Consider the following 23735-nt stretch of genomic DNA (forward strand, 5'->3'; position numbering starts at 1 on the left):
AGCTCGACGGCGCGGATATTTATAGCCGGTCGGCGCGGGTATTTATAGCCGGTCGGCGCGGCTCTCGATCTTTAACGACGGAGCTCTTCGGTCTTCCGCTCGAACGTTTATAGACGTCGGCTCGTCTCTCGATATTTAACGTCGTAGCTCGACGGCGCGGATATTTATAGTCGGTCGGCGCGGCTCTAGATCTTTAACGTCGGAGCTCGACGGCGCGGGTATTTATAGCCGGTCGGCGCGGCTCTCGATATTTAACGACGGAGCTCGTCGGCCTTTTAAGGCTAACTCCTTACCAGGCCGAGCGACCTTGGCCTTCGTATCATATCCCGCGCTCGAACAATATTTATGCCCGGCCGAACAGGACGGGTCATTCGCTTACGAGTTTAAATATATAACCCTCCCGGCCGATCGGCTCGGGGGCCTTCGCTCTCGAGCTCCCAGCTCGGATATAACCCTCCCGGCCGATCGGCTCGGGGGCCTTCGCTCTCGAGCTCCCAGCTCGGATATAAACCTCCCGGCCGATCGGCTCGGGGGCCTTCGCTCTCCGAGCGCTTGGCTCGGATAATTTACCTCCAGCCGAACGGCTCGGGGCCTTCTTTATTGAGTCGGTGGCTCGGATCTTATACACCATGAAAATAGGCCGCTCGGCCGATAATGCCAATTGCGTTTTTTAACATTTTGCTTCCTACATTTCGAATATACAGCCAAACAGAAAATACACAGCATACTTTATATTGGCGCACCTTTCACCCTGCCCTGGAAAGGCTGGAGATAATGTGCGCTTCATGGTTGGTCCAAATCCCAATCCATCTTCATCCGCTCGACGGCCCGTCCACCGATCTTCCTCCTATGTGGTCAATTCATCGCTTGACATCAAACTCCCGCTCTTGAGGTTCCCGAAGAGGGGTTTGCTATAAGTTGAATTTGGGAGACGAAGTATCTGCTTTTGAGGGAAATGGGACTGTGGCAGTCGATGCTTCCGCTCGGCCCTCGGAGGCTGATGCCGCTTGTTGCTCAGCCGCTCGGCTTGCGCATTCTCTTTCCGTTGCTTCATGAGCTTAGCTGCTCTTGCCTTGATTAGAGCGTCGGGCTCCTTCGTGGAGAGCATTCTCGTGTGCGGTCGTCCAGCCTCGTCCATTGTTTCCGATCGGATGCAGGAGCGTTCCCACAGACGGCGCCAAATTGATCCTATCCGAATCACTGAACCAACGGACGCTGGGCACATGGCGCTCTCCTAGTCGATGACGTAGGTCTCCTCCTGGTCGCACGAATCTCCGGCGAACCTGCAAAGAAGTCGGGCCGGGGAGATCCCCGGCGATGACCCTCCGACGCTCAAGTCAGGCAAGGGGACAGATGAAGAAGGTGGCTGCAGGATGAAGACTGGCGTACCTCCGATGAAGAAATGAGAGGTCTTATATAGAGCACCCAAGGAACACCAAGCACCTACATCGGGAAGTCCACATACCCTGGGCCATACCGCGGTATGGTCCTGTCAGGGGAGCATGTCTGAGGCCGCGGTACGGTCCTGTCACGGGAGCATGTCTGAGGCCATACTCCTACAGTTTAGACCATTCCCCTGATGGGACGGTTAAACCTTTCTCCTCATGAATATAAATAATACCTAGCCATGGAGCATGTGGGCTTCTTCCTCCCGAGCCGAGAGCTCACCCGCCCGGCTGAAGCTCTTCTCCCGACCGGACATATGTGCCGACCTGGCTTAGAAGACCTCTAGTGCTTGAACACCTTTTCCCCTGTTTCCTTGTGGAACGGCCAGGCGGTCTAATCGCTCAGCCTCTGCCTCCCTTCCCTGCCTCGGCCGGGCGGTTCTTCCGCTCGGCCACTCGATTCCTTGCGTCAGAAACCCAAGCCCCTGGCCGGGTTATCTTTAGTTCTGCTCGGACCAGCCGGTCGGGTCAACCAGGCCGTTACCCGATCGGCTTACCTTTGGATTAACCTTACCAAGGACCCTCCTTAAAGTGGGGCCCCCTCTTCTTAACACCGGATCACTTAATAATTTTAAAAGTATAGTATATTGTTCTAAAGATTTTAAATGTAACCTAAACGGCTAAACTGAATCTTTTAATTATCTATCCAGATGTAAATTATAATAGAAGAGACAATAAATCCAGAAGAAAAAGATCCTAAAATCCGACCATAGTATAAATGCTCTGCCCTCGTTTTCAACTGCCCATAGAAACCCACTCCGCACGTCTGCACTCATCGTCACGCTCATCATCTGCGTGAATTTTACTCCGTCAGATTATTTTTAAAATAATTTCAGTAAAATTTAAACTGAATAAAATCTTCAATTCTTTCCACGACTAAAAATTTAAGGAAAAAAAAAATCAAAAGGTATCTCTTTTTATCGAATAATCCGCAAAGAGGCATTCTGAAACGTCCCGATCGAATGTTGGCGGTCCTGACGGCTCCGGCGATTGGACGTCGTGCCGACAGGCGACAGCACATCGCTGCCGCCATTGACGTCGTGGGCGGAGCCCATGGATCCCCCGCACCGTCTTCTTATCGAGCAATCGCTCCCGGCTCGGTATTCCGAATGGGTCGTGGAGACGCTCGACGAGATCGAAGGTTGCTTCCTCATCACCGACCCTGGCATCGCCGACCATCCCATCGTGTTCGCCAGCCACGGTTTCCTGGTAATGTCCGGGTATTCCATCGAGGAGGTGCTCGGCCGGAACGGCCGGATCTTCCAGGGACTTGACACCGACAGGCGGTCTGTAATGGAGATTAGGGAGGCGATACGAGAGGAGCGGACGCTCCAGATTAGCTTGCTTAATTATAGGAAGGACGGGACGCCGCATTGGATTCTTTTTCACCTCTTTCCGGTGTTTAGAGTGGAGGACATCAGGGTCGCGCACTTTGTGGCGGTCCAAGTGGAGATTCCCATGAGATCAAGGTGCTTGAGATCTTACGCGGAGCATAGGCATGGTGGAGGGACTGGAAGGTTGCTCGTGGCATGCCGGAATGAGTGCCAATCGGACTACAAATTGGGGTGTGACACTGTCGTGGAATCGTTTGTGGATGTCGACAATGGAGGCAATTTCTATTTCCTATTTCTTGCTATCTTTCATTCTTTTTCTTCCTATTTCTTGAATCGATTACTGTAATGCTTGCTTCTTGGCAGTGCTATTATTACTGGTAGGCTGATCATAATGCTTTTTTGGACCTCTTCAGAGTTGTCATTTTCCCTTGTAGGATTGGAAGTCGAGGAATCACGCGAAGCAAGTGAGCAAGAGAAGGAGAAGGCGCACGATGCTGCCAACATCGTCCTTTCAACTCTTATTCACTACAGTCAGCTCACAGGCAGAGTTGTCAGCGACAAAAGATGCAGTGAGGGGGGCATTTCTGCTATCAATTCATCCCTTGTTATATCTCTTGGTAGAATCAAACAGAGTTTTGTACTGTGAGTTGTTATACACTCCTACTGATTGTTAATGTTAAGCAAATGTCATGGATGAGTTCTTAGACTAGATTCCTAGTTGAGATATACCTGTATTGGTACTAATAGAAAATTCCTTGGTATCTTGCAGGATTGATCCCCGGTTACCTCAGATGCCCATTGTCTATGCTAGTGACGAATTCTTAAGTCTGTCAGGTGCTCAATATTCTTATGTCTCTTTTGTATATATTATTTTATTGCTGAATGATGCATGAATTCTAGTTTCCCATAACTGTTTGATATTCTAGAATAGTGTTGCAAATGCAATTACTTAACCATACAACAGTTACCACGTATCCTGAAGTAGGGTAGTTGTTATGGAAGAGAATAAAGATATATAAAGTATGATTAAAAAGAAAAGTGAAATGCGGAAGTGTATCTAGAATTGTTGTGGAAAAAAGTATATTAATTGATAGTGAAGATAAAAACATTATATCAGTTTGTGCTTTTGCATATCACGGATGACACCCAACAAAAGTTGATTGTTTGTGCCTAATTTGAACAAACACAGTTGTATCTGTTGGATACCTGCTTCAGTATATGATGAATGATTTATTTAGTCTAGGTTTCGAACTGACTCTTTGATGTGTGGTTGAATTGCTGAATGGGAAAAATTATATGTTTTGGTGCTATCCCATTATGTACTGTAAATGGTGAGAAAAGGCAAACAATACTAATTTATTGATTATTTTGTAGCAATAGTTGTTATATAATCGTTTTCCTTTGAAAAGATTTGAGTGAACATCAGTTCACTCTGAATTCATAAAGGAAGGAGAATTGAGTTACAGCTGATCCCTTTGGTAAAATCTGCCTCCCAAAAAACCTCATTACCCACAATAAACAATAGAACTATAACTTGTGTAAAGAAATTGTGTCATGTAATGAACCCTACACAAGGAGAAAATTTACATAGGACCCATTGGACAAGTCCAGTTCCTTTATCTAACCATCTTCAGAAACTATATATGTGTAGCAGTAAGCATCAGAACACCAGCTTGATTTTTGTATCAAGTTCCCCCCTGATTCTGAGCAAGCTTTCAGAATTGGAGGGAGCTAACTCATCATCTTCAGCATTCATAGTGGGTGTTTTGGAAGCATTTTGTTTTCATCTTTGCCGCACCACTGAGGACCTTGTCCATTCAGCATTAAGAGCCAGCAGTCTTGATGTCAATACGAACCCTGGCTCAGCATCAGTCAGTATGGATAGTTTTCCAAATACCTGAATAAAAATTTCAGTGTCCATCTGCATCATAGATGTTCAGTAACTATAACACTATAAGAAATCAGGACACCTGGCAACAAAATTTTAGCAGCATAGTGCTGGCATACACGTGACATTATCTGCAGTTAAACTTAATGAAAATATATGGAACCAGCATCAACCATCAGATGATCAGCTTCTGCATTCAGTTTCAGAAATCATCTTCCAATAAATAATCAGCAGGCAAATCAGAAAAATCAACATATATTATCTTTGATACAACTGAGCATTTTGGCCCATAAAATGTCACAAAGAAACCTTAACTCTATAGCAAACCAGAAAATCTAACATGATATTAGATATCAGATACATGACATATTGCTCTGAAATCTTTTATGTTGTTTGATTTCACCATGTCAATAGGTTGTATGTGGTCCATGCACGACATGGATCTAAATGAGCTTGTTTTACTTCATGCCATGTGGGCCCTAGTCTTGCTTTGCCTCCTTGAGCTTTGGTTCAATTTGCCCCAATCTGAGTCATGCTGACTATAATCAGAATCACACAAACTCTAGGACTTGTAAGCTAAGTCTGAGTGTGTTGTGTAGAAATCCCAAGATATAAAAAACTAAGAATTTTAAAACAAAAAAGGAGAAAATTCTTGGGCAATAAATTTTTTTAGCTGTTGAGGGAAAAAAATTTAAATGTCAAAAAATTCATTAAGGAACTGAGAATCAGGAAGAGTTTTGACTTGTTTTTATACTTGAGAATTGAAGAGTAAAGTTTCTTGGGTGACAACGTTGTGTGTTTTTCAGGTAATTTAAAATAAAGTTTTAGAATATGTTTGGGTTTAATGCATACTTTTCTAGGTTTATGACTGTGACATCGCTATTTTGATGCTTAGACTATGTGCTGCAATTCAATGTATGGAAAAACGATGCCATATGGTGGGAATTTCTGCCAAAAATTTTATGGTAAAAGGTATTTGCTTTAGTCTGCAGGTTATTCTAGGCATGAAGTTCTGGGATGCGACTGTTGGTTCTTGAATGGACCTGACACAGATGCAGATGCTATACATCAGGTACTCGTGTTGTCATGGAATTTCATACTTATAATTTTATTCTCATTTTCAATGTGCGAATAATGCTCATCTTCTTTCTTCATAGATTAGGCAGAGCATTCAGGCTGAGCGTTCTTGTACAATTCGTCTTCTAAACTATAGGTATCTATTCTTTTGACAACTGAATGGATGGATGCATGAACTTTGATAATTATTTTTTGCTTATCAAATGACATTGTGATGCCCTCTTTTCAGGAAGGATAGGAGCTTTTTCTGGAATCTACATCATATTTCACCCATAAGGAATTCATCTGGCAGGGTATGTTATAGTCGGCCCATATGTTCTTTGTTTGATTCCTTTTAGTATGGTACATGATATTATATTTTACCTACTCAGCATCATAGTTCCATACTGAGAGAAAATTAGGTTCAACAGCTAGTATTTTCACTGTTCCTATCATGATTTAGGCTGGACCATAGATCGACTTCATTGTAGTGTTCTTCCTATCACTTAGCAGTGTTTGATCTAGTATGTTACAAAAGGTAAGAAGAATTAAAATCTTACTGAAACAGTAGGATTCTACCTTTGCAGATTGCATTTTATGTTAGTGTTCAGCTGGACGAGAATACAAAGAGTGATGACCATGGTTTGAGTGCACACATGAGGCAGCTTGGTGTTGTGGGTGCAGTCAAGGTTGCTGTCAGAAGTTTATCGCTATGTGCTGGTCCTTCAAGGCTGGTTTCGTAGGGAAAAATATACATATAGTTTTTACAGGGTTAATAGTTCTTGCCATTTTGTGTGTTCTTGTTGCTTTTTCCCGCTACAATGAACAGAAAATGCTCTCGAATTATACTGATTGTGTTTTCCTCTATGACATACATGGCTGCTGCTATGAAAGTTGAGCATTATTCTTACTTGACTTATAAAGAGGAATACTTGGAACTCATCAAAAATTCTTAACACTGTAAATGAGAATGTCTGATAACTCCTGCTATATTTTTAGTCAATGAGGGTGCATCCGTAGCTAGGCTTGGACATGTCTCTTGTATGTTTTTCCTTTTTCTTTTTTCTTTTTGTCCCATTTTGCTTATAAATCCTATGTGGAATCTGTTGTTGAGATTTAAATTTTTGATCTGAGTTGGGCATTTGGTCTTGGCCGAAACAAAATAGTGGTTCTGTTTTAACGTAAAAAATGAAGTGAGCAAAAGGGGGAGAGGATGAGTCCATTGTCGGCTTACCTAGTTAAAATTCATCATTGAACTGACAGCCACTTCTTGCAACATCTCTTGCTTGCAGTTGCAGCTCTCGAAACTACGGATGCTCATATCTCATGGAATCAGCATCTCTTTAATTACATTTAATTTTTCTCTCTATATTTTTTTTATTCTCTAGGGCTTTGGTCTGCTTTCGTTTACTCTCTTGATTCAACTTATTCACCCAGTTGAATTGATTCTTTCCTAGTCTAATTCCTCCAAGTGGATCTTATTTCATATTATCTCTGACTTTTCCTAATTTATATCATTAGTAAACTCTTTAGACACGACTCTTAGTTCGGTTTCAGAGCAAAGCCAGTTCCAATTTTCTATATTAATTGGGCTCCGCAGTCAGTCATGTTGTTGCATTATCAACTTGTAGAATCGATAAGAAAAATGGAACATGCATGTTGTAAAACAGTATGATAAGCTATAAACATTTGTACCATTAATGCTTCAAGTTGGGTATTGAATGTTTAGCATTGTGGTTGTTATTGCTGACTTGTTAGGATAATAGTTGGTCATTAAGAAAGTTATTCATAAAAATCAACTTGAACTACATGGTCCATGATACATGGGTGGTAGATTGTTACATGAAAGTGGGGTCAAATCCTTGAAGGAATAATCTCGAGTAAAATCCCTCCCACTTAAAGTGATGTCTCTCGATTACTATGATTTATCTTCCTTCCAAATGTCTTGGGACGGATGTGGAGAGGCGTTTGGGAGAAAAATAGTCAAATCCTAATTACTGAATCAAATAGAATGGATTCAATAAAAGAAGCTATCTCCAGGATATCCCTACAATGATAATGCAACGATTCACAAATTTCACAGCGGTTACACTTTTATTTTCCTTATTTTGACTCAATTCACAATGCAAATTACCGGAAGAACACACCAAAATGTACATACAGTGAATAGATTACATAAAATCTTATGAGAGGAAATCTTATAGGGAATACAACCTATCGTTAAATATCTTCATTATTTATTTATTTTCAGATATAGAAGGAAGGGGCTGGGTGGAGGTGAATCATGAACTTTGACAACAATTTGCATATTATTTACCACTTTGGTGACAGGGACGTTCTTACTATCCGTCATACCAAAGAGAACCCAAGAAATACATCCCTGATGGTGTGAAGCTCTCTGACCATATCTTCCATCTTCATTCGCTCTTCTGGCGACTCCATTGAACACAAAACGCCAACTCTTAAGCACTGAAGTAACCCTCTCTATTGCTTTCATTCTGAATTCCTTTGTTGATGAATCAATGCGATGTGTTTCTCCTTTCCACTCAAGTAATAGCATGGGATCCATAATCTTGACAACTTGTTCGGGAAGTGCCGACTCGACATATTTATGAAGGTTCAAACCTTCAGCGAAGGCTTCATCAATTGGCTTCTTTCCGGAAAACATCTCCAGCAGAAGTATCCCATACATGTACACATCCCCTTGGACAGAAACTTTATTGGTCAATCCATACTCTGAAATATAGGTATAACAATCAGATAAAACCACGTGGAAATTTAGGGATTGATTATGAATAAATAAACTGCAATGAGATTGAAACAAATCTCACTTGTATATGAGACAATGGAACTAATATTCTTCTGAAAGATTAAAATTCAGTTAATATATTTTTCTCTTTTTCTATGTTTTTAATCTTCTGTTGTATTTAGCACTTACATGTCATTACTATCAAATGAATCTGTTGTTAAGGATGAAAAAAACCTGGAGCAGCATAGCCGATGGTTCCTTTTAGGATGAGTGAACTTGTGAATGTCTCAGCCCTTGTTTCAGCAGTTGCACTATGAAACCTTGCTAATCCAAAGTCACCAATGTGTGCCACCATGTTGTGGTCAAGGAGAACATTGGCTGGCTTAAGATCACAGTGGACGACAGGGGTTGGATCATGAAAGTGAAGATACTCCAGCACGTTAGCAATATCAATGGATATATTCAATCTTTGGCTGAAGCTTAGCATTCGCAGTGCGCTTTGCTCATCTACTTCAGGATGGAGCCACTTGCCCAGGCTTCCGTTAGGTATGAATTCAAACACTAGAGCTTTGAAGTCATTCCCTTGGAAATCTACACTTGAACACGCTGTTAAAACCTTGACGACATTCCGATGTCTGATACTTCTCAAAGCTTCACATTCTGTTGTGAAGCTTCTTAAAGCCCCCTTTTGCTTCAAGTTATGCTTCAAGTTAAATACCTTCACTGCCACTTCCTTATTCTCCTCCCAATCCACTAAACCTTTATAAACAGATCCAAAGCTACCTTTCCCAACCAAATTTGCAGGTGTGAATCCATCTGTTGCTGCATGAAGCTCAGCAAAAGAGACCTTCCTATATGATCCTTTGATTCTGAGTTGAAAGAAGAAGACCTCCTCTGCTTATGGTGAGCAACAAAGAAGCTAATGAAAAAGATGATACACAAGATTCCTCCAGAAATCAAAATAGCTACGACGAGCTTCGAATGTAGATGTTTCTTCTCAATAGGGCATGGTGCCAAACCAAGCTCTGGAATACCACCACAGAGGTCTTTGTTTCCTACCACAGAGAATGCAATAAGATTACTAAATATTCCATGTTTTGGCAGCTCGCCCTGTAAATCGTTGAAGGAGAGGTTAAGATAAGTCATGGTAAAGCTTCCAAGAAAATCTGGCACATTTCCAGACAAAATTGTTGCTGGAAATGTCAAGAACTTGAATCCCTTTCAATTGGCTAAATGTAGAAGGAATGGATCCCTGAAAAGATTCATTTGCAGGTAAAGATTCTGAAGGAGCTGACATTGAGCAATGGTGGCGGGAATACCACCAGTGAGTTGATTGTAGGAGACATCAACAGTTTGGAGGTTGATCAAGTATCCAATTTCTGGAGGCAACGGTCCGTTAGCAAGTTGTGTGAAACATTGAGAATTATGGAGAGAAGAAATTGAGTGAATCTCTTTGGGCACTGCTCCAGTCGACCTGTTGGCAGCAAGATTCAATCTTGCTAGCCGGCACTTTCCAAGACAGGAAGGTACGGAACCATTCAGCTTATTGGAGGCCAAAATAAGAGAGGTTAGTCCAGTAATGTTGCCCACTGATCCAGGTATTTCTCCAGCAAGTAAGTTTCTGCTCGGGTCTATTTCTACCAACTTGACCAGATTTCCAAGTGATGCAGGAATGGCACCACCTAGAAGGCTGGACGACATATCAACTCTTGACAAGTTAACAAGCCTTCCAATCTCTGCCAGAATGCATCCGGTTATGTAATTATCACTAAGGCTCAAAGTAACCAGGAATTTGGACAAATTAGCTACTGATTTTGGCAAAGCTCCACCTAAATAATTGTTCTCTAAGATTAGCACTCTAAGTGGGGTGCAATTGGTCAAGCCATCCAAGAAGAGCCACTCGGCAGCATTCTTTGCTTCAAGCTTATTGTTCCTCAGAATCAATGCATCTAAATTGTGCAGCAGCCCCAAACTCTTAGGAATGCTGCCAATAAGTTGGTTGTGACCCAAGAATAGAGTGGTCAGGTCGGCAAGGTTTCCTATCTCAGCCGGGATGGACTCTTGGTGTTAAGAAAGTGAAAGGGTGCCTCTTCCCTTTCACCTTCCAACTCTTTCTCATTCCTCTATTAATGGAGGTAGAGAAAGATGAAGAGTCCTCTTCCTTTATAAAAAAAGCGTCTAAGGTAATTGGTGCAATGAGAAAAACAGAGCAAGAGGAGTGCATGCATCAAGAAAAGTTGCTGCGTTGTATAAGCAAATGGGACCGAAGCACATCAGAAGTGTTGTCAGAATTCTGTCGAGACTGTGTGTCTTGCAGAGAAGAAGAGCATCTGATGCATGGGATTTGGTTTGTGAATCATGAAGAATTTTATGATTTATTTGTGATCGTTCTTCCGATGACAAGTGGTTCGTGATTGTTCTTCTGACGGAAAAATAAAGATCCAGGTCCACTACACGAAATCACTATGAATTTTTAAAGATTTCATATTTCTATATTTTTCATAATGTTTAAAACTACCAACGTGGACCCGGTGAGATTGAGGCTACCAAGGTTTCCAATAGAAGAAGGGATGGCACCTGTGAGATTATTATTGTCCAAATAAAGTACAGTGAGAGAGGAGAGGTTGTCGATCGAAGCAGGAATTGTGCCGCTGAGTTGGTTGACGCTCAAGTCAAGCCTCGTCAAGCTCGAGAGGTTGCCGATCTCAGGAGGAATGACTCCCGTGAGACGATTGCTACATAAGGAGAGACTACGGAGAGATTCTTGAGCTCTCGCGGAATGGGGCCATAGAAAGCATTGGAAGAGAGGTCGAGGTCATTGAGGAAGGCGAGGCCGGCGAGGGACGGTGATAGCTTGCCGGCCAACTGGAGAGAGTCCAGTTTCAAAGCTGTGACTCGCTTTTGGCCGTTGACATCAGTGCATGCCACGCCCCGCCATTGGCACGAGTGGAGGGAGGTATTTCCCCATGAAGACATGGCATGGTGCCTGTTGGATCGCCGGAGATGGGGGACTTGAAAGAGAGAAGAGATAAGCGTTCGGTGTAGGATTGGGAGGCTGATAAACCTGCTGCGCAAGACAAGAGGAGAAACAAGAGCTTGAAAACAGCAGTCTCGTTGTTTCAGTTCCATGATCGATGTTTTCTTCAACTGAAGACACTCGAGATATATATCAATGTTGTTTATTTCTTAAGTTCCGGGAGTGGCAGGGTGTTTTTTCTCGAGTTTTAATTTTAATAAATAAATGGATGAATTTTTTTAAAGGACGATTAAATTGAGAATGTTGAATTTATATGGGTGGCTGATAAGAAAGTTTTTTTAAAAATATTCGGTATCAATTATAAAAAAAATATTTGTCTCTTTTGAAATCAATATTTTTTTTAGATGATTTTAGATGATTTTGAACATTTTACTTTAAGTTGTATAGATAAAAAAAATCTCTGATTCATGTTATTATCGAGGAAAAAAAGAATGAGTAAGAAAGAAATATTATCAGCAAGAGAGGAGAAGGACGTTTTCTTAGGGTATCATCGAGATAGCATAAACATACAAAATTATTGATGAGAAAAGAAAAAAGATATCGGCCAGAGAATATAAACATATAAAATTAATGAAGAGAAAAGAAATAAACATGAAGCATTGGTGAAAAAATAATTAGGATTTTTTTTAGAGATATTGAGAAGGAAAGAGTTTATTAGTTTTATAAGATATATAATTAAATAGAATAAAATCTTGACTAATTTCGGTTACGAGGAAATAAGATTAAATAAAATAAAATCTTAACTAATTATAATTATCAAGAAATAAGGATACATGTGTAAATAGAAATAATGAATTAATTAATAAGATGTCATTAATGAATTAGCATGATATTTATTAATGTGTATGTTATCATTAATTAATATTAATAACTCAATTTAATTTTTAATTGTCTTTACTTAATTATTTAATCAATGACCCCAATAATATTGAAACCCTAGACATAGATTTTAATAGCCTTTGAACTGGGCATGTAGTTAAACTTAAAGGATCCACGGATGACTTTTTCTGCAGTATTATAAAACGACCAGCTATTCTATTTTAATAAGTATTTTTTATATATATTTTGTAAAAAAATCAGAAATATCAATTCTACACTTCATTGAATAAATATTTGCATATTTAGTTGTAAAACTAAATTTAGGATGATAATTTTTAAAATTGGGATCGTCTACAATTCTACGACTCACCAGGGATGGCATTTCCGTTTTAAAAAAATAAATATTTCATTTCTATTTATGATTAGTCGTTCCTTCTCTATTTATTTTTTCAAAAAAAAACATATACATTTTTTACTCTATTTATTATTTTTTTTTTAAAAAAAAGAAAGTATATTATAGACTAGCAGAGTAAACTGTTTGGTTTGGTGGAGCCCATTCCTGGTAAGTTGGTCAACTTAGGCTAAATGAATTAATTTGTCAGATGGGTTGAATGAACCAAAGTGATCTAATGGGTTAGTCAAATTACTTGGCTTGTAAGTTGAATTAGCCATTGATAATAATTAGTCAAGTTGGGTTGACAAGATTAATTTAGACAAAAGATCAAGTTTATTGGTTAAATCAACAAATCAACAAGATTAAAGATTTCAATTAGATGTGTCAACAAGCAATGTGTGCCGATTGGACTGATTCGATAAATTGACTAGTGATGAATCAAAAAAAAAAAATGATAATCCAAGATTAACCTAGAGGTGCACGATATAGCCCAGAACGATCGCTAGGTCAAACTCATGCGACCAGTGGCCCAAGCAAATGAAAAATTCAAGAAACTACGACTATATTATATATATTTCACCCTACGTGAGTTTTGAATCCCTACTATTGGGTTATCCATCGTAAACTCTTACCGTACGTCCTACCCAATGGGCAAAATAAATAAAGATGATGGTACCAAATAAATTAAGTGAATCAATTGAGGGAAGGAGTTAAATATCTTAGGTCAATTCAAATGAAAAATTCAAAAAACTACGAGTATATTATATATATTTCACCTTACGTGAGTTTTGAATCCCTACTATTGGGTTATCCATCGTAAGCCCTTACCGTACGTCCTACCCAACGGGCAAAATAAATAAAGATGATGGTACCAAATAAATTAAGTGAATCAATTGAGGGAAGGAGTTAAATATCTTAGGTCAATTCAAATGAAAAATTCAAAAAACTACGAGTATATTATATATATTTCACCTTACGTGAGTTTTGAATCCCTACTATTGGGTTATCCATCGTAAGCCCTTACCGTACGTCCTACCCAACGGGCAAAATAAATAAAGATGACGGTACCAAATAGATTAAGTGAATCAATTGAGGGAAGGAGTTAAATATCTTAGGTCAATTCAAATGAAATGACAAACGAACAAATCAATTAACCCCATCAAGCTGAGAAGCAAGGTAGATTCATTTAATTTTATTACAGTACCGTGGTTAAGCCCTCCAAACGATCAATCAAATATCTAATCTAAAATTTGAATCTCAACTATAATGCATTATAGAAATTTTTCTCCAGCAGAACGACAAACTTAAGAAGACAAACTATTTGGATGAGTCTCTGTGAACGTTTCCTGATAATTTATTCTAATGACCGATGAAAAACTTCTGTGAGATCGAACTAAAATTAATTAGTTCGAAGAGTTGGATATATATGGATTGATATGGTATGCCTCCTATATCAGTGACACCATACGTGGCCCTCACAGGTTAGAGCATCTGAAAGTAATCAAGGCACTTGCCGCCTCAAATGCGGACAACGCCGTTGATATAGAGGGTGCACCATATATATATATATATATATGGGGGTAGACAAAAATCAAAAGGGCATTCATCATTTGTATTTTCGTCATATGGATTCCTCATTTTCTAAAATAGTTAAATTAGCGTCCCTCTAAAAAAAATAAGCACCCCTAATCTCGAAAATACTCTTGAATTCAACACTGTTGTAGAAACTAGCCGGTATACGTTGTTAAAGTTACATGCTAATTTTTACAAGCTCGATTATAATTAAATTATATTCGTTTGAAATGTAATGAGTGCCATAAAATTCTTATTGTTTGATTTATTCGTTGAAATATTATTTTAATCAAATTATTATTCAAAAAATTAAAATGATATAAAATTATCATCGTAAAAGCTAACTAATTTTTACTCGTTGTAGAGGCTCGTAAGCTTCTATAATTGTAAAAGCTAAATGTTAACTTATACACGTTGTAGAAGTTGGTTACTAGCTTCTATACATTGTAAAAATTAACATCTAACTTCTATAATTGTAAAAGTTAACATCTAATTTTACACGATCGAATGATCAGATAATACATTTGTAAAAGTTAGTTGCTAGTTTCAATACATTGTAGAAGTTAGATGTTGACTTGTACAATTCTAAAAATAAATGCTAATTTTTACAAAACTGAATAATCAAATAATACAAGGACATTTTGTATAGGACACTTTAAAAGGAACGCTCATTTAACTTTTTTAAAAAGAATATATCTAACACTCTTTTGATTTTTAGTCATATACCCTAAGCACCCAACACCCAATGGCGCACACCTAGTGAGCTCCATATTACCATATATATATATATATAATTGCTCTTTTCAATTTTTTTGCAATGTCTACAAATTTCAATACAAAATAGAACTTATTCTATTTTTATCCATTTCGTGAGATCAACCAAGCACAGAGGTAAGCGATAGACTATTTAAATCTTATCACACAATTGAACTAATAAATATGATTAAAATGCAGGCAACTTTACAAGACTAAGCGATTTTTTTCTTCTTTTTTTTTCCAATAGATGTTTAGGATAGTGTTGCCGATGTCAATTGATATTAAATTTTGTAGAATCTTACGGCACAAGAACGTCTATTTTGACTGTACAAGTAAATCCATAATCAAATTTACCTTACCCAGGGGTTGTGCTTTAACTTGTGCTCATTCAATTGCCAGTATTTGGGAAGTTGCTCGTAATCACTGGTCATGAATGGTCAAAATGAGGCATAGATTAATTTAGTTGATCTTGTATCTTTTTAAAAAAGCATTCTAAAATTGCTGCTTGTTCAGGATTTTTGGTACATAAAAGCTGGAGCATCAGAGGACTTATGGTGATTGTCTTGTTCATTCTTTAGGGTCCCAGGTTCATCTACCTCCATGGAATTTATATCTGATGCCTAGTATGCAATAAGATAAAAATGAGATCAAACATGTTAATTATCTTAGTTATAAACAGATGCAACGATTGACCAATTGTGGAAACAGTACAAGCTACCTTGGGAGCTGAGAACTCTGCCATGGGTTCCACAGATTTCCCGTGATCCCCCGCTACTTTGTTTTGAGCTTCCTGCAACATGTACTAACCAAATTAGGACAAGTCAAAAACAATCCTTGAACAATTCTCAAAGATTGAAAACCCTAATGTCACTCAAGCGGCAAGAGTTTACCCTAATGTCACTCAAGAACATTGAGATGATAACATGAACTAAACAAAAACTTGATGACAATAGATGATAACATGACACAACATTGAGACCTAATGTCACAGCGGGACAAATCAGCTTTCAGTACTTCAAAGCTTCCATCCGTCAACTACAAAACTTTGTTTAACTAAGCTAAGATCAGTTGGGGTCATTCAGATGTTTATGATAGATGTTTCTAGATTTGTGAACTAAAATTTTGATCTTATATATCCAAGAACAGCAGGTATTGTTAACCTTGTGTTCAAGATGGGATGGAGATTATCGGAGAAAGAATTTTCCATGGTGGCAAAAGGTGATGATTGATCAATAAGTAAAATACAACTTCAATACTGCCAGTTATTTGCAGAATCATGCAAAAGCAGGAATTTAATGCAGCACAGACAAAATTGGTATGTTTTATACCACATCAGAATCTTAAAAGAGTAGAGGGATAAAGGGCAAAAGAAAGAAATGAGAATTTAAATCTACAAATTCTCCAGTAAAGGGCTAATGTCAGTACAGACCAAAGAAAAGTCAGAATAGTTGGTCAAGATATTAATTCCATAGGAACAAAATTGGAGCTAAAAGAAGATCTTAATGACTGAATGAAAAAGTCAAAGCCAACAATAAATGACAACAACCAAGCAAGTAAACTAAATGAATCCCAACTATTTAGGTTCAGGTACATGAATCTTATCCTATCATTGGACATACAAATGTGATGAAGAACCACGTAAATGACTGGCATTGTTGACTAGTATCAAGGCATTAGGTCAAAAATTCTAAGCCACATTGATGGAACAACATGTGATAGGCGCTTTATAACAGTTCTAAGTGCCTAATAGAATGCTCCAAACTTTGTCATCAAGGCTCAGAACTAGTATTACATCAAAAAGCATATGCCCCGGTGATGGAATAACATTAGATAGAAGCTAAAAAGTTCTACTAAAAAGAAATCTACAGAAGATGGACCCTTCCTCTGATAAAATACTCAAAATGGTACTTAAACCCTGTAAACTTTAAATCCCTTGATAGAAGAGTCTATGTTTGTCAACAGCAATCCCTCCACCTATAAAGTTAAGGATGATTAACACTGGCACATATTGGTAACAAGAAAAGGAATCCCTTATTACTTCCATGCAAAGATGCCAAATCTTCCAATTACATCTTCTTCCTTAATCTTTCAGCTTCCTTGTCCTCCACATGGCAAAAAGGATATACAAATTCTGGACCTTAACCAGATTAAGAATTTAGTGTAACTAAGAACTATAATAACAGCATGACTAATATGGTCAGATAAACTGAAGTATGCCTATCTATTAAGAAAATAAAACATTGTAAGAGGAAAATAAAGACAGTATAAAGGTCCCAACTCTCACTCTTAAATGTTCTGAAAATCTGGAATATGGAATTGGATCAGAGTCCAAAAGAGAGAGCGGAACAGGAAAAAACATCAATGCATAATGCTAGGAGGTAAAAAGCATACTTGCATATAAAACTAGATGCATACAGCAAAAAACAGAAATTATACCTGATCTTTAAGATCAGTCTCCAAATTTTCCTTCTTAATTCTCATACTTGGTGTACTATTAGAGAATGGTTTCCTGGAATCAACCATGTTTCTTGTCTCTCAACAAAGGCATAAAATGAAGTAGGAAAAAAAAAAGAGGAGCGACAGAAAATAACTACCGTGATGAGTCATCTGGAAGCTTGGAATCGTCAATTTCCATGTCAGAATCAGGATCATGTTGTTGATCTGGATCTTCATGATCTTCATCTGGCTGAATATCAATGAAGAAATACATTAGACAGTAAGCCAGAAATAGATTAAATAGAAAGTGTCTACATTCTCAAGATTATTTTATAAAATTACTCTTGCTGAACAAGTTAACTTAAAAGATCAAACACTAATGTATAATGCATCTTCACAAACAACACCCAGTTAGATCCCTTCTCCAATGCATGTATGGATCACATCTCACACAGTGAAATGAATGTCCAGATATTTCTGTATAATGCACCTTCAACAACAATAACAGTGAGATGCTTCCTCATGCAAGAGTACAGAAAACTGAGATCTCTTTTCCATGCATATATAGAAAAGTAAAAAACAAGAAATAACAAAAAAAGGAGCCCGGTGCACGAAGCTCCTGCTATGCGGGATCCCAGGGAAGGATCCATTGTACGTAGCCTTACCCTGCTTTTTGCAAGAGGCTGCTTTTAGGATTTGAACCCGTGACCTTTTGGTCACAAAGCAATAACTCTACCGTTGCGCCAAGGCTCCCCTTCAAATTAATAGAATCAAAATTAATAGAAATTTTTATTTGCTAAATAACTCAAATTTGAGCTATCATTTGAAGTTTTGAGCTGATATTGGATACACTTGCCTATGGGTAGATTTATAAAAAGCATGATCAATGTGACTGTGCAGAAATGATGTATGTTGATCTTACCTGTTTTCAATCATGACCTAAGCAACGTGGATAAGCAATGTGCCAAAAGCACGTTTTGGAATCAATATTATGTATTTTTCCCTCAAGAATGATGTAGCTGATTATTGTGTCTCATGCATTAATTACATCTACAATCAATATACTATTACATCACATCCACCGCTGAGGTCTATTTTACATCTCAAGTTTCATTCCTATCATGCTTCAAGTATGTTTGAAACCATGTTCTATGTCTTACACTGTTACACATGTTAAATGTTGTCTTATATGAAGTTTCTTAAGCAGATTCACAATCCATATTCTGTTCCATTTCACAAAAATATCTCAATCTTTTATTCTATGTTTGAGGTATGTAACTGAAGTTGTCAGGAAACATGATTTTAGCTAGACACATTCATGAGTAATGTTACCATGACAAGACAAATGCTTTTGCCACTGCAAGTGAAACCCGACCATGTACATGTACATACTGCAGTCTTGCAGATCATAAGAAGAGGATGATCTCTTCTATAGTGTGATCAAATTTCATTAATCTCCATATTAAGAGATACAAGTCCAAAAATGGACCGACTCTTCTGAGTAAACAGCATTAAAAAAATAAATTAACAAATTATCACCAGTTTTCCATTATATAGATAAGCTCAAAATAGTGTGCAAGCACACAAACTAAGTATCAGCATCTAAGGAAAATACAGAAGAAATAGCAATCCTTTATCCCATTGTGATAATTTTTAATTAAGACTGAACATCTCCTTTCTGAAAAAGTTCACACACCATATTCTGCAGCATGTAGACGATGTTATATGCATATATAGCCACATACAATATGAATTTCAGGCAACAATTGGTTGAATATACAAGGAAAGAACTTTAAAGAAATAATATGATAAAGTGGTAAGTAGACTAGGATCACAAACCAATATAGAAAAGATTAAGCAAAAAGAGCAACCTCAGGAAGTTCTGTATCAGGTGGTCGTTCCTGAAATTGCACACTAGGAGCATGCTGAATCTTTGAAAGATTATCTAGAAGTTTTGCTCTTATATCATCCAATTGCCGGTGTGAATTTTTGTTCTCCATATTACTTGGTGCTACATGAAGAGTATAATCTGGTCCAAAGTACTCAAAATATTCATTTGGAGGCATCTTGTCATCAACTTCTACTCCAAGTGCAACTCCTGTCTGCTCAAGAAAATTCACAAATGAACTTGGTGTGAATTACACAAATAGACAGAAAGTATTGTCATACACATGCCAGTAAAATCAAGCAGGTGATGAGGTAATAGCCAATATGATTGAATTGGTGTTATTCAGCAAAGATCCTATGCAATATTTAAGAAACTTTAGCTAGGGGATTCTTTTGGTTCCAGGTAGCATTTTATCAAAAAAATAAAAATGGTGCTTTTGAGCAGAAACATGTTATTTATTATATGCAATTATAAAGGAATCCAATCATTGAACCTTTTGATAAAATAGAAAACAAGGCAAAGCCATGTTGGACAAATGGCAAGTTCATAGCTGCAGGAATAATTGAATTATTATCTTCACAAACTTTAAAAATTTTCTCACAATAGTACAGAATTAAAAATACACAAATGAGGAAACACTATACAAACAATGGAAACACTCTAAGAAAGGTTCTAAATGCTAATAATATTGGCAGCAATCAGAATAACTATACAGTCTACACTTGCTATAAAAACATAGAAATAAGCATACACCAGGATAAAGATAGTCACTATAAAATTATGGATAGATTTTATTAAAGTACCTCGTAGCACCAACAGCGGGCAACATTCCTGATGGTATATCCACCACCGCCCAGCATCAACAATGGCACATTGAAAGATCTCATGTACCTCACACACTCTGCGTGGCCTCTGATGGAAAGATTAAAACAGCCTAACCTATCTCCAGACAGCGAATCAGCACCACACTGAAGTACCACAGCACCAGGCCGGAAAACTTCCATAACTTTGCCCATGATAGGTTTGAAGAGAGACTGGTAGCTCTCATCATCTATTCCATCATCTAATGGCACATTCAGGGAGTAATATTTTCCTTTCCCATATCCAATATCGCGTATGTCACCTGTTCCAGGAAAATAATCTCCAAACTTATGGAATGAAACTGTCATTACTCTATCAGTAGTATAGAAGGCCTCTTCTACTCCATCCCCGTGATGAATATCGATGTCCACATACAATACTCGCTGCAAGAGCAATGATCAATGCAGACTATTACAGGTACATTCAGAAGATAAATATAGACAGAGCACATGATTTATGCTCCAATACTACCAAATAAAACAAGCACATGCATGGAAAGGACTTGGAGTTATAGTTTAGTGTCATCAACACCAGAGTCAAGAAGGTTAAAAGTAAACAAAAAAACTATTAGGTGAAATCCACAACAAATCATAGCTAGAGCTCCTCCACCTCTGAATTGAGACTCTTCTCATTTATCTAGGCTCTTGGAGCACAACAAATCATAGCTAGATCTCCACCTCCAAGCCGTGTTGGGTGGGTTGGAGATTTTCAACAATTTGCACCATGTCCCAAAAGAACAAGTGCCTCATTGTTTGGTGGCAAAAGGTGAAACTGTCATCTTAGCGGCCCTCCAGGGTGGCCCCACACACTCTGGAAAGGATACATGGGCTTATTCATACTTAGCCGAGCAGCCTTCCTAGACAGGAGGCACGGGATAACCCGAAGCAATATTTGCACCAGTCGGGAATCGAACCATGTCTGGTGGCAAGCCTTGCCTGAGTGCCAACTCGGCTACAACCGCGGGGGCAAGGGCGGATGGTAATCAGTGACCACATGTGGACATGGGTGGACTCCCTTCATTTGATTGTATTAAAGATCTACCTCTCCCCTAAATGACTAGTCATTTTAGGATGGATTAGGTTTTGCTTCTCTTTTGAGCTCCCTAGGTGGACAATCCTTTCCGGTGATTAATACTCATCTCATTCAATCTACGGAATTCCAATAACTGATTTCACATTAACCTAACGATAAGAAAGCTATATTTTTTTAAAAAAAAAACAAAGTTGACAAGGTTTATCTTACTTCAGCAATAACTATGACTTCTTTCTCCATCCATGTATACCATTGTCAAGTAACAGAACAACTAAGGCACCTGGTTGTCTGAAACAGATGCTATCGAATCATCTAAATAAATGACAAAGGAACACCTAAATCCAGAAAGCACTTGTAAAAAAACATATCCTTTTCTACCACCAACAAGCTTCATATGAGATAGTCTTTTGCATGTTAAATGAAAAAAAAAAAAAAAAAAAAACATAGCAGAAATCCCCAAAGTCTAAGGGATAAACAAAGAAATTCGCCAAAAACCTAGGAATAAAACCAGGGAAACATCGCACCTCGTGACGCTTGAGGAGCTCGAGGATTGCAAGGACGATGTCGTTGACGTAGCAGAATCCAGAGGCTTCACACTTCTTAGCGTGGTGAAGCCCGCCGGCCCAGTTGATGGCGATATCATGTCCGTGATTGAGCTTAACGGCACCACCGACGGAGCCGCCTGCGTAGGCCTGGCAGAAGGAGTAGAGACCATCGAAGACGGGGCAGTCCTCGCCAACGTTGAAGCGCTTCAGCGCACGGATCTGGTCCTGCTGAGTTTCGGGAGTGACGGACCGGAGGAAGGCAACGTAATCGTCGGCGTGGAAGCGGCAGAGATCGCGGTCCCGAGCAGGATTGGGCTTGTAGACTTGCATGTGCCCGAGAAGGCCGTAGTGGGCGAGAAGGGAATGAGTCATCCGGATGCGATGCGGCTTCATCGGGTGCCCCTGCCCGTAGTAGTAGTTGCCGATTTCCGTGTCGTAGAAGTAGCAAACCTTCCGCTTCTTCGAATCCGGACCGACGCCAGGAAGCGAATTCCCGCCGGCGGACTCCATGCCTACAAAGACAACTTCTTCCTCCTCCGCCTCCCTTCAAGATCCTTTTCTGTCTACTCCAGAAGATCACAAGGTTTCTGGTAATCAACAATATCATGATCGAAAATTTAGGCGGCCCACTCGCAAACTCCAAAGCCGTTGGGCTAATTTGACCAATGGGCTCATCAAATTGAACTTCTTGTTTTAAATCTCATAAAATATATCCTTATCTTTATATATAAAAAAAAAAGACGTAGGCTTTGGATGCCCTAAACTTTAAACTCTAAGGGTCCGTTTGGTTCAGGGTTATATTTGATAATCTTGGTTATCCATCCAAGGTTATCAACCAAAACCTTGTTTGGTTTTGGTAATTGATGATTCCTAAGTTATGATATATGCCTGACACATCAGCAATTTGGGCATATAACCCGGAATCAGAAAACCCCATAAAACAGGGGTTTTCCTTGATTACCTGGTTAACCAAAAATTTAAGACAATATTACCCCTTGGGGTCCGTTTGGTTCAGGGTTATATTTGATAACCTTGGTTATCCATCCAAGGTTATCAACCAAAATCTTATTTGGTTTTGGTAATTGATGATTCCTAAGTTATGATATATGCCTGACACATCAGCAATTTGGGCATATAGCCCGGAATCAGAAAACCCCATAAAACAGGGGTTTTCCTTGATTACCTGGTTAACCAAAAATTTAAGACAATATTACCCCTTGAATATAATCAAACCCGATTCACAAAAAAAAAGCCTAGCCTTTCGCCGCTCCTCCTCTCGCGAACACGCACGAAAACCTTTTCGCCGCTCCTCTCGCGAACATGCACGGAAACCCTTTTCGCCGCTCCTCCTCTCGCGAACAGCAGGAAAACCCTAGCCTTTCGCCGCTCCTCCTCTCGCGAACACGCACGAGCTTTTCCCTCTCGCTGCGACCTAGCGGCGGTTCTCCGCGACGATCCTCCCTCTCGCGCACACGAAGCTCAGGCCTTCACAGTGGGACAGCCAAGCTTGTCCAACCTTTCCATGTCGGGATTCAATCCTATTGCAGCAGCAAGTACGCCAATTGTTCCACCAGTCCATTCATTTCCAAGTCATGGACATCCTACTGAAGCAGGATATATGATGCATAAATTAGACCTCAAGGAAGAACTTTTGCCTGATACATTTCTTCCTCTGCCAAATACTATGTCAGTTTATCATCAGATGATGAGCAAGCCTACCTGTGTTGTAGAATGCAGAAGCAAAGATGGCTATTCCTTCAGTCAAGTTTAACTTCACTTGTGGCAAAATAAATGTTTGAATTTAATTTTTGCAGTTTTTGCTAATGATAATATATACACTGAGCATAAATAAATTTTATTCTTTTGTTTAGTTGATAATTTTCCTTTGCCTTGGTGAATATGTAACCAAAACATGATGCATCG

The 23735-nt window shown here is 39.0% G+C and overlaps 2 protein-coding genes and 1 pseudogene across 3 annotated transcripts; 1 reads left to right on the top strand and 2 right to left on the bottom strand.

Moving 5' to 3' along the window:
- Nucleotides 1-2151: 2151 nt before the first annotated feature.
- On the top strand, nucleotides 2152-6590 carry LOC122017571 (annotated as a pseudogene).
- A 1366-nt stretch (nucleotides 6591-7956) lies between these two features.
- LOC122013513 (receptor kinase-like protein Xa21) lies at nucleotides 7957-11448 on the bottom strand. The gene is made up of 5 exons (XM_042569786.1): nucleotides 11192-11448; nucleotides 9768-10456; nucleotides 9492-9665; nucleotides 8707-9366; nucleotides 7957-8459 (listed from the first exon to the last, which is right to left on the bottom strand). Exons 1-5 carry the CDS (start codon nucleotides 11446-11448, stop codon nucleotides 7957-7959), a joined length of 2283 nt encoding a protein of 760 aa, XP_042425720.1.
- Nucleotides 11449-15198: 3750 nt separating this feature from the next.
- LOC122015448 (histone deacetylase 1-like) lies at nucleotides 15199-22405 on the bottom strand. Of its 2 annotated transcripts, none has more exons than XM_042572325.1 (7): nucleotides 21792-22405; nucleotides 20178-20618; nucleotides 19358-19588; nucleotides 17645-17736; nucleotides 17487-17559; nucleotides 15769-15840; nucleotides 15199-15670 (listed from the first exon to the last, which is right to left on the bottom strand). In XM_042572325.1, the coding sequence occupies exons 1-7, from the start codon at nucleotides 22320-22322 to the stop codon at nucleotides 15560-15562; spliced, it is 1551 nt and encodes a 516-aa protein (XP_042428259.1). In that variant the 5' UTR covers nucleotides 22323-22405; the 3' UTR covers nucleotides 15199-15559. The 2 variants fall into 2 exon arrangements, with proteins under 2 accessions (XP_042428259.1, XP_042428258.1); XM_042572324.1 differs by having other exon boundaries at nucleotides 15766-15840.
- Between the last annotated feature and the right edge of the window lie 1330 nt (nucleotides 22406-23735).

This window comes from Zingiber officinale, chromosome 8B (assembly GCF_018446385.1).
Source record: "Zingiber officinale cultivar Zhangliang chromosome 8B, Zo_v1.1, whole genome shotgun sequence".
In the NCBI taxonomy this organism is placed as follows: domain Eukaryota; kingdom Viridiplantae; phylum Streptophyta; class Magnoliopsida; order Zingiberales; family Zingiberaceae; genus Zingiber; species Zingiber officinale.

Excerpts from the sequence above, each read along its gene's own strand:
- LOC122013513 (XM_042569786.1), bottom strand. The coding sequence starts at position 11,448 with ATGTCTTCATGGGGAAATACCTCCCTCCACTCGTGCCAATGGCGGGGC. Across the intron at positions 9,666-9,767 it reads TCCCGCCACCATTGCTCAAT|CAACAATTTTGTCTGGAAAT; the intron begins GTCAGCTCCTTC and ends TGACATTTCCAG. Across the intron at positions 9,367-9,491 it reads TGGTGGTATTCCAGAGCTTG|AGGAGGTCTTCTTCTTTCAA; the intron begins GTTTGGCACCAT and ends CACCATAAGCAG.
- LOC122015448 (XM_042572324.1), bottom strand. The coding sequence starts at position 22,322 with ATGGAGTCCGCCGGCGGGAATTCGCTTCCTGGCGTCGGTCCGGATTCG. Across the intron at positions 19,589-20,177 it reads CCCGCTGTTGGTGCTACGAG|ACAGGAGTTGCACTTGGAGT; the intron begins GTACTTTAATAA and ends TTTCTTGAGCAG. Across the intron at positions 15,841-17,486 it reads AGACTGATCTTAAAGATCAG|GAAGCTCAAAACAAAGTAGC; the intron begins GTATAATTTCTG and ends TACATGTTGCAG.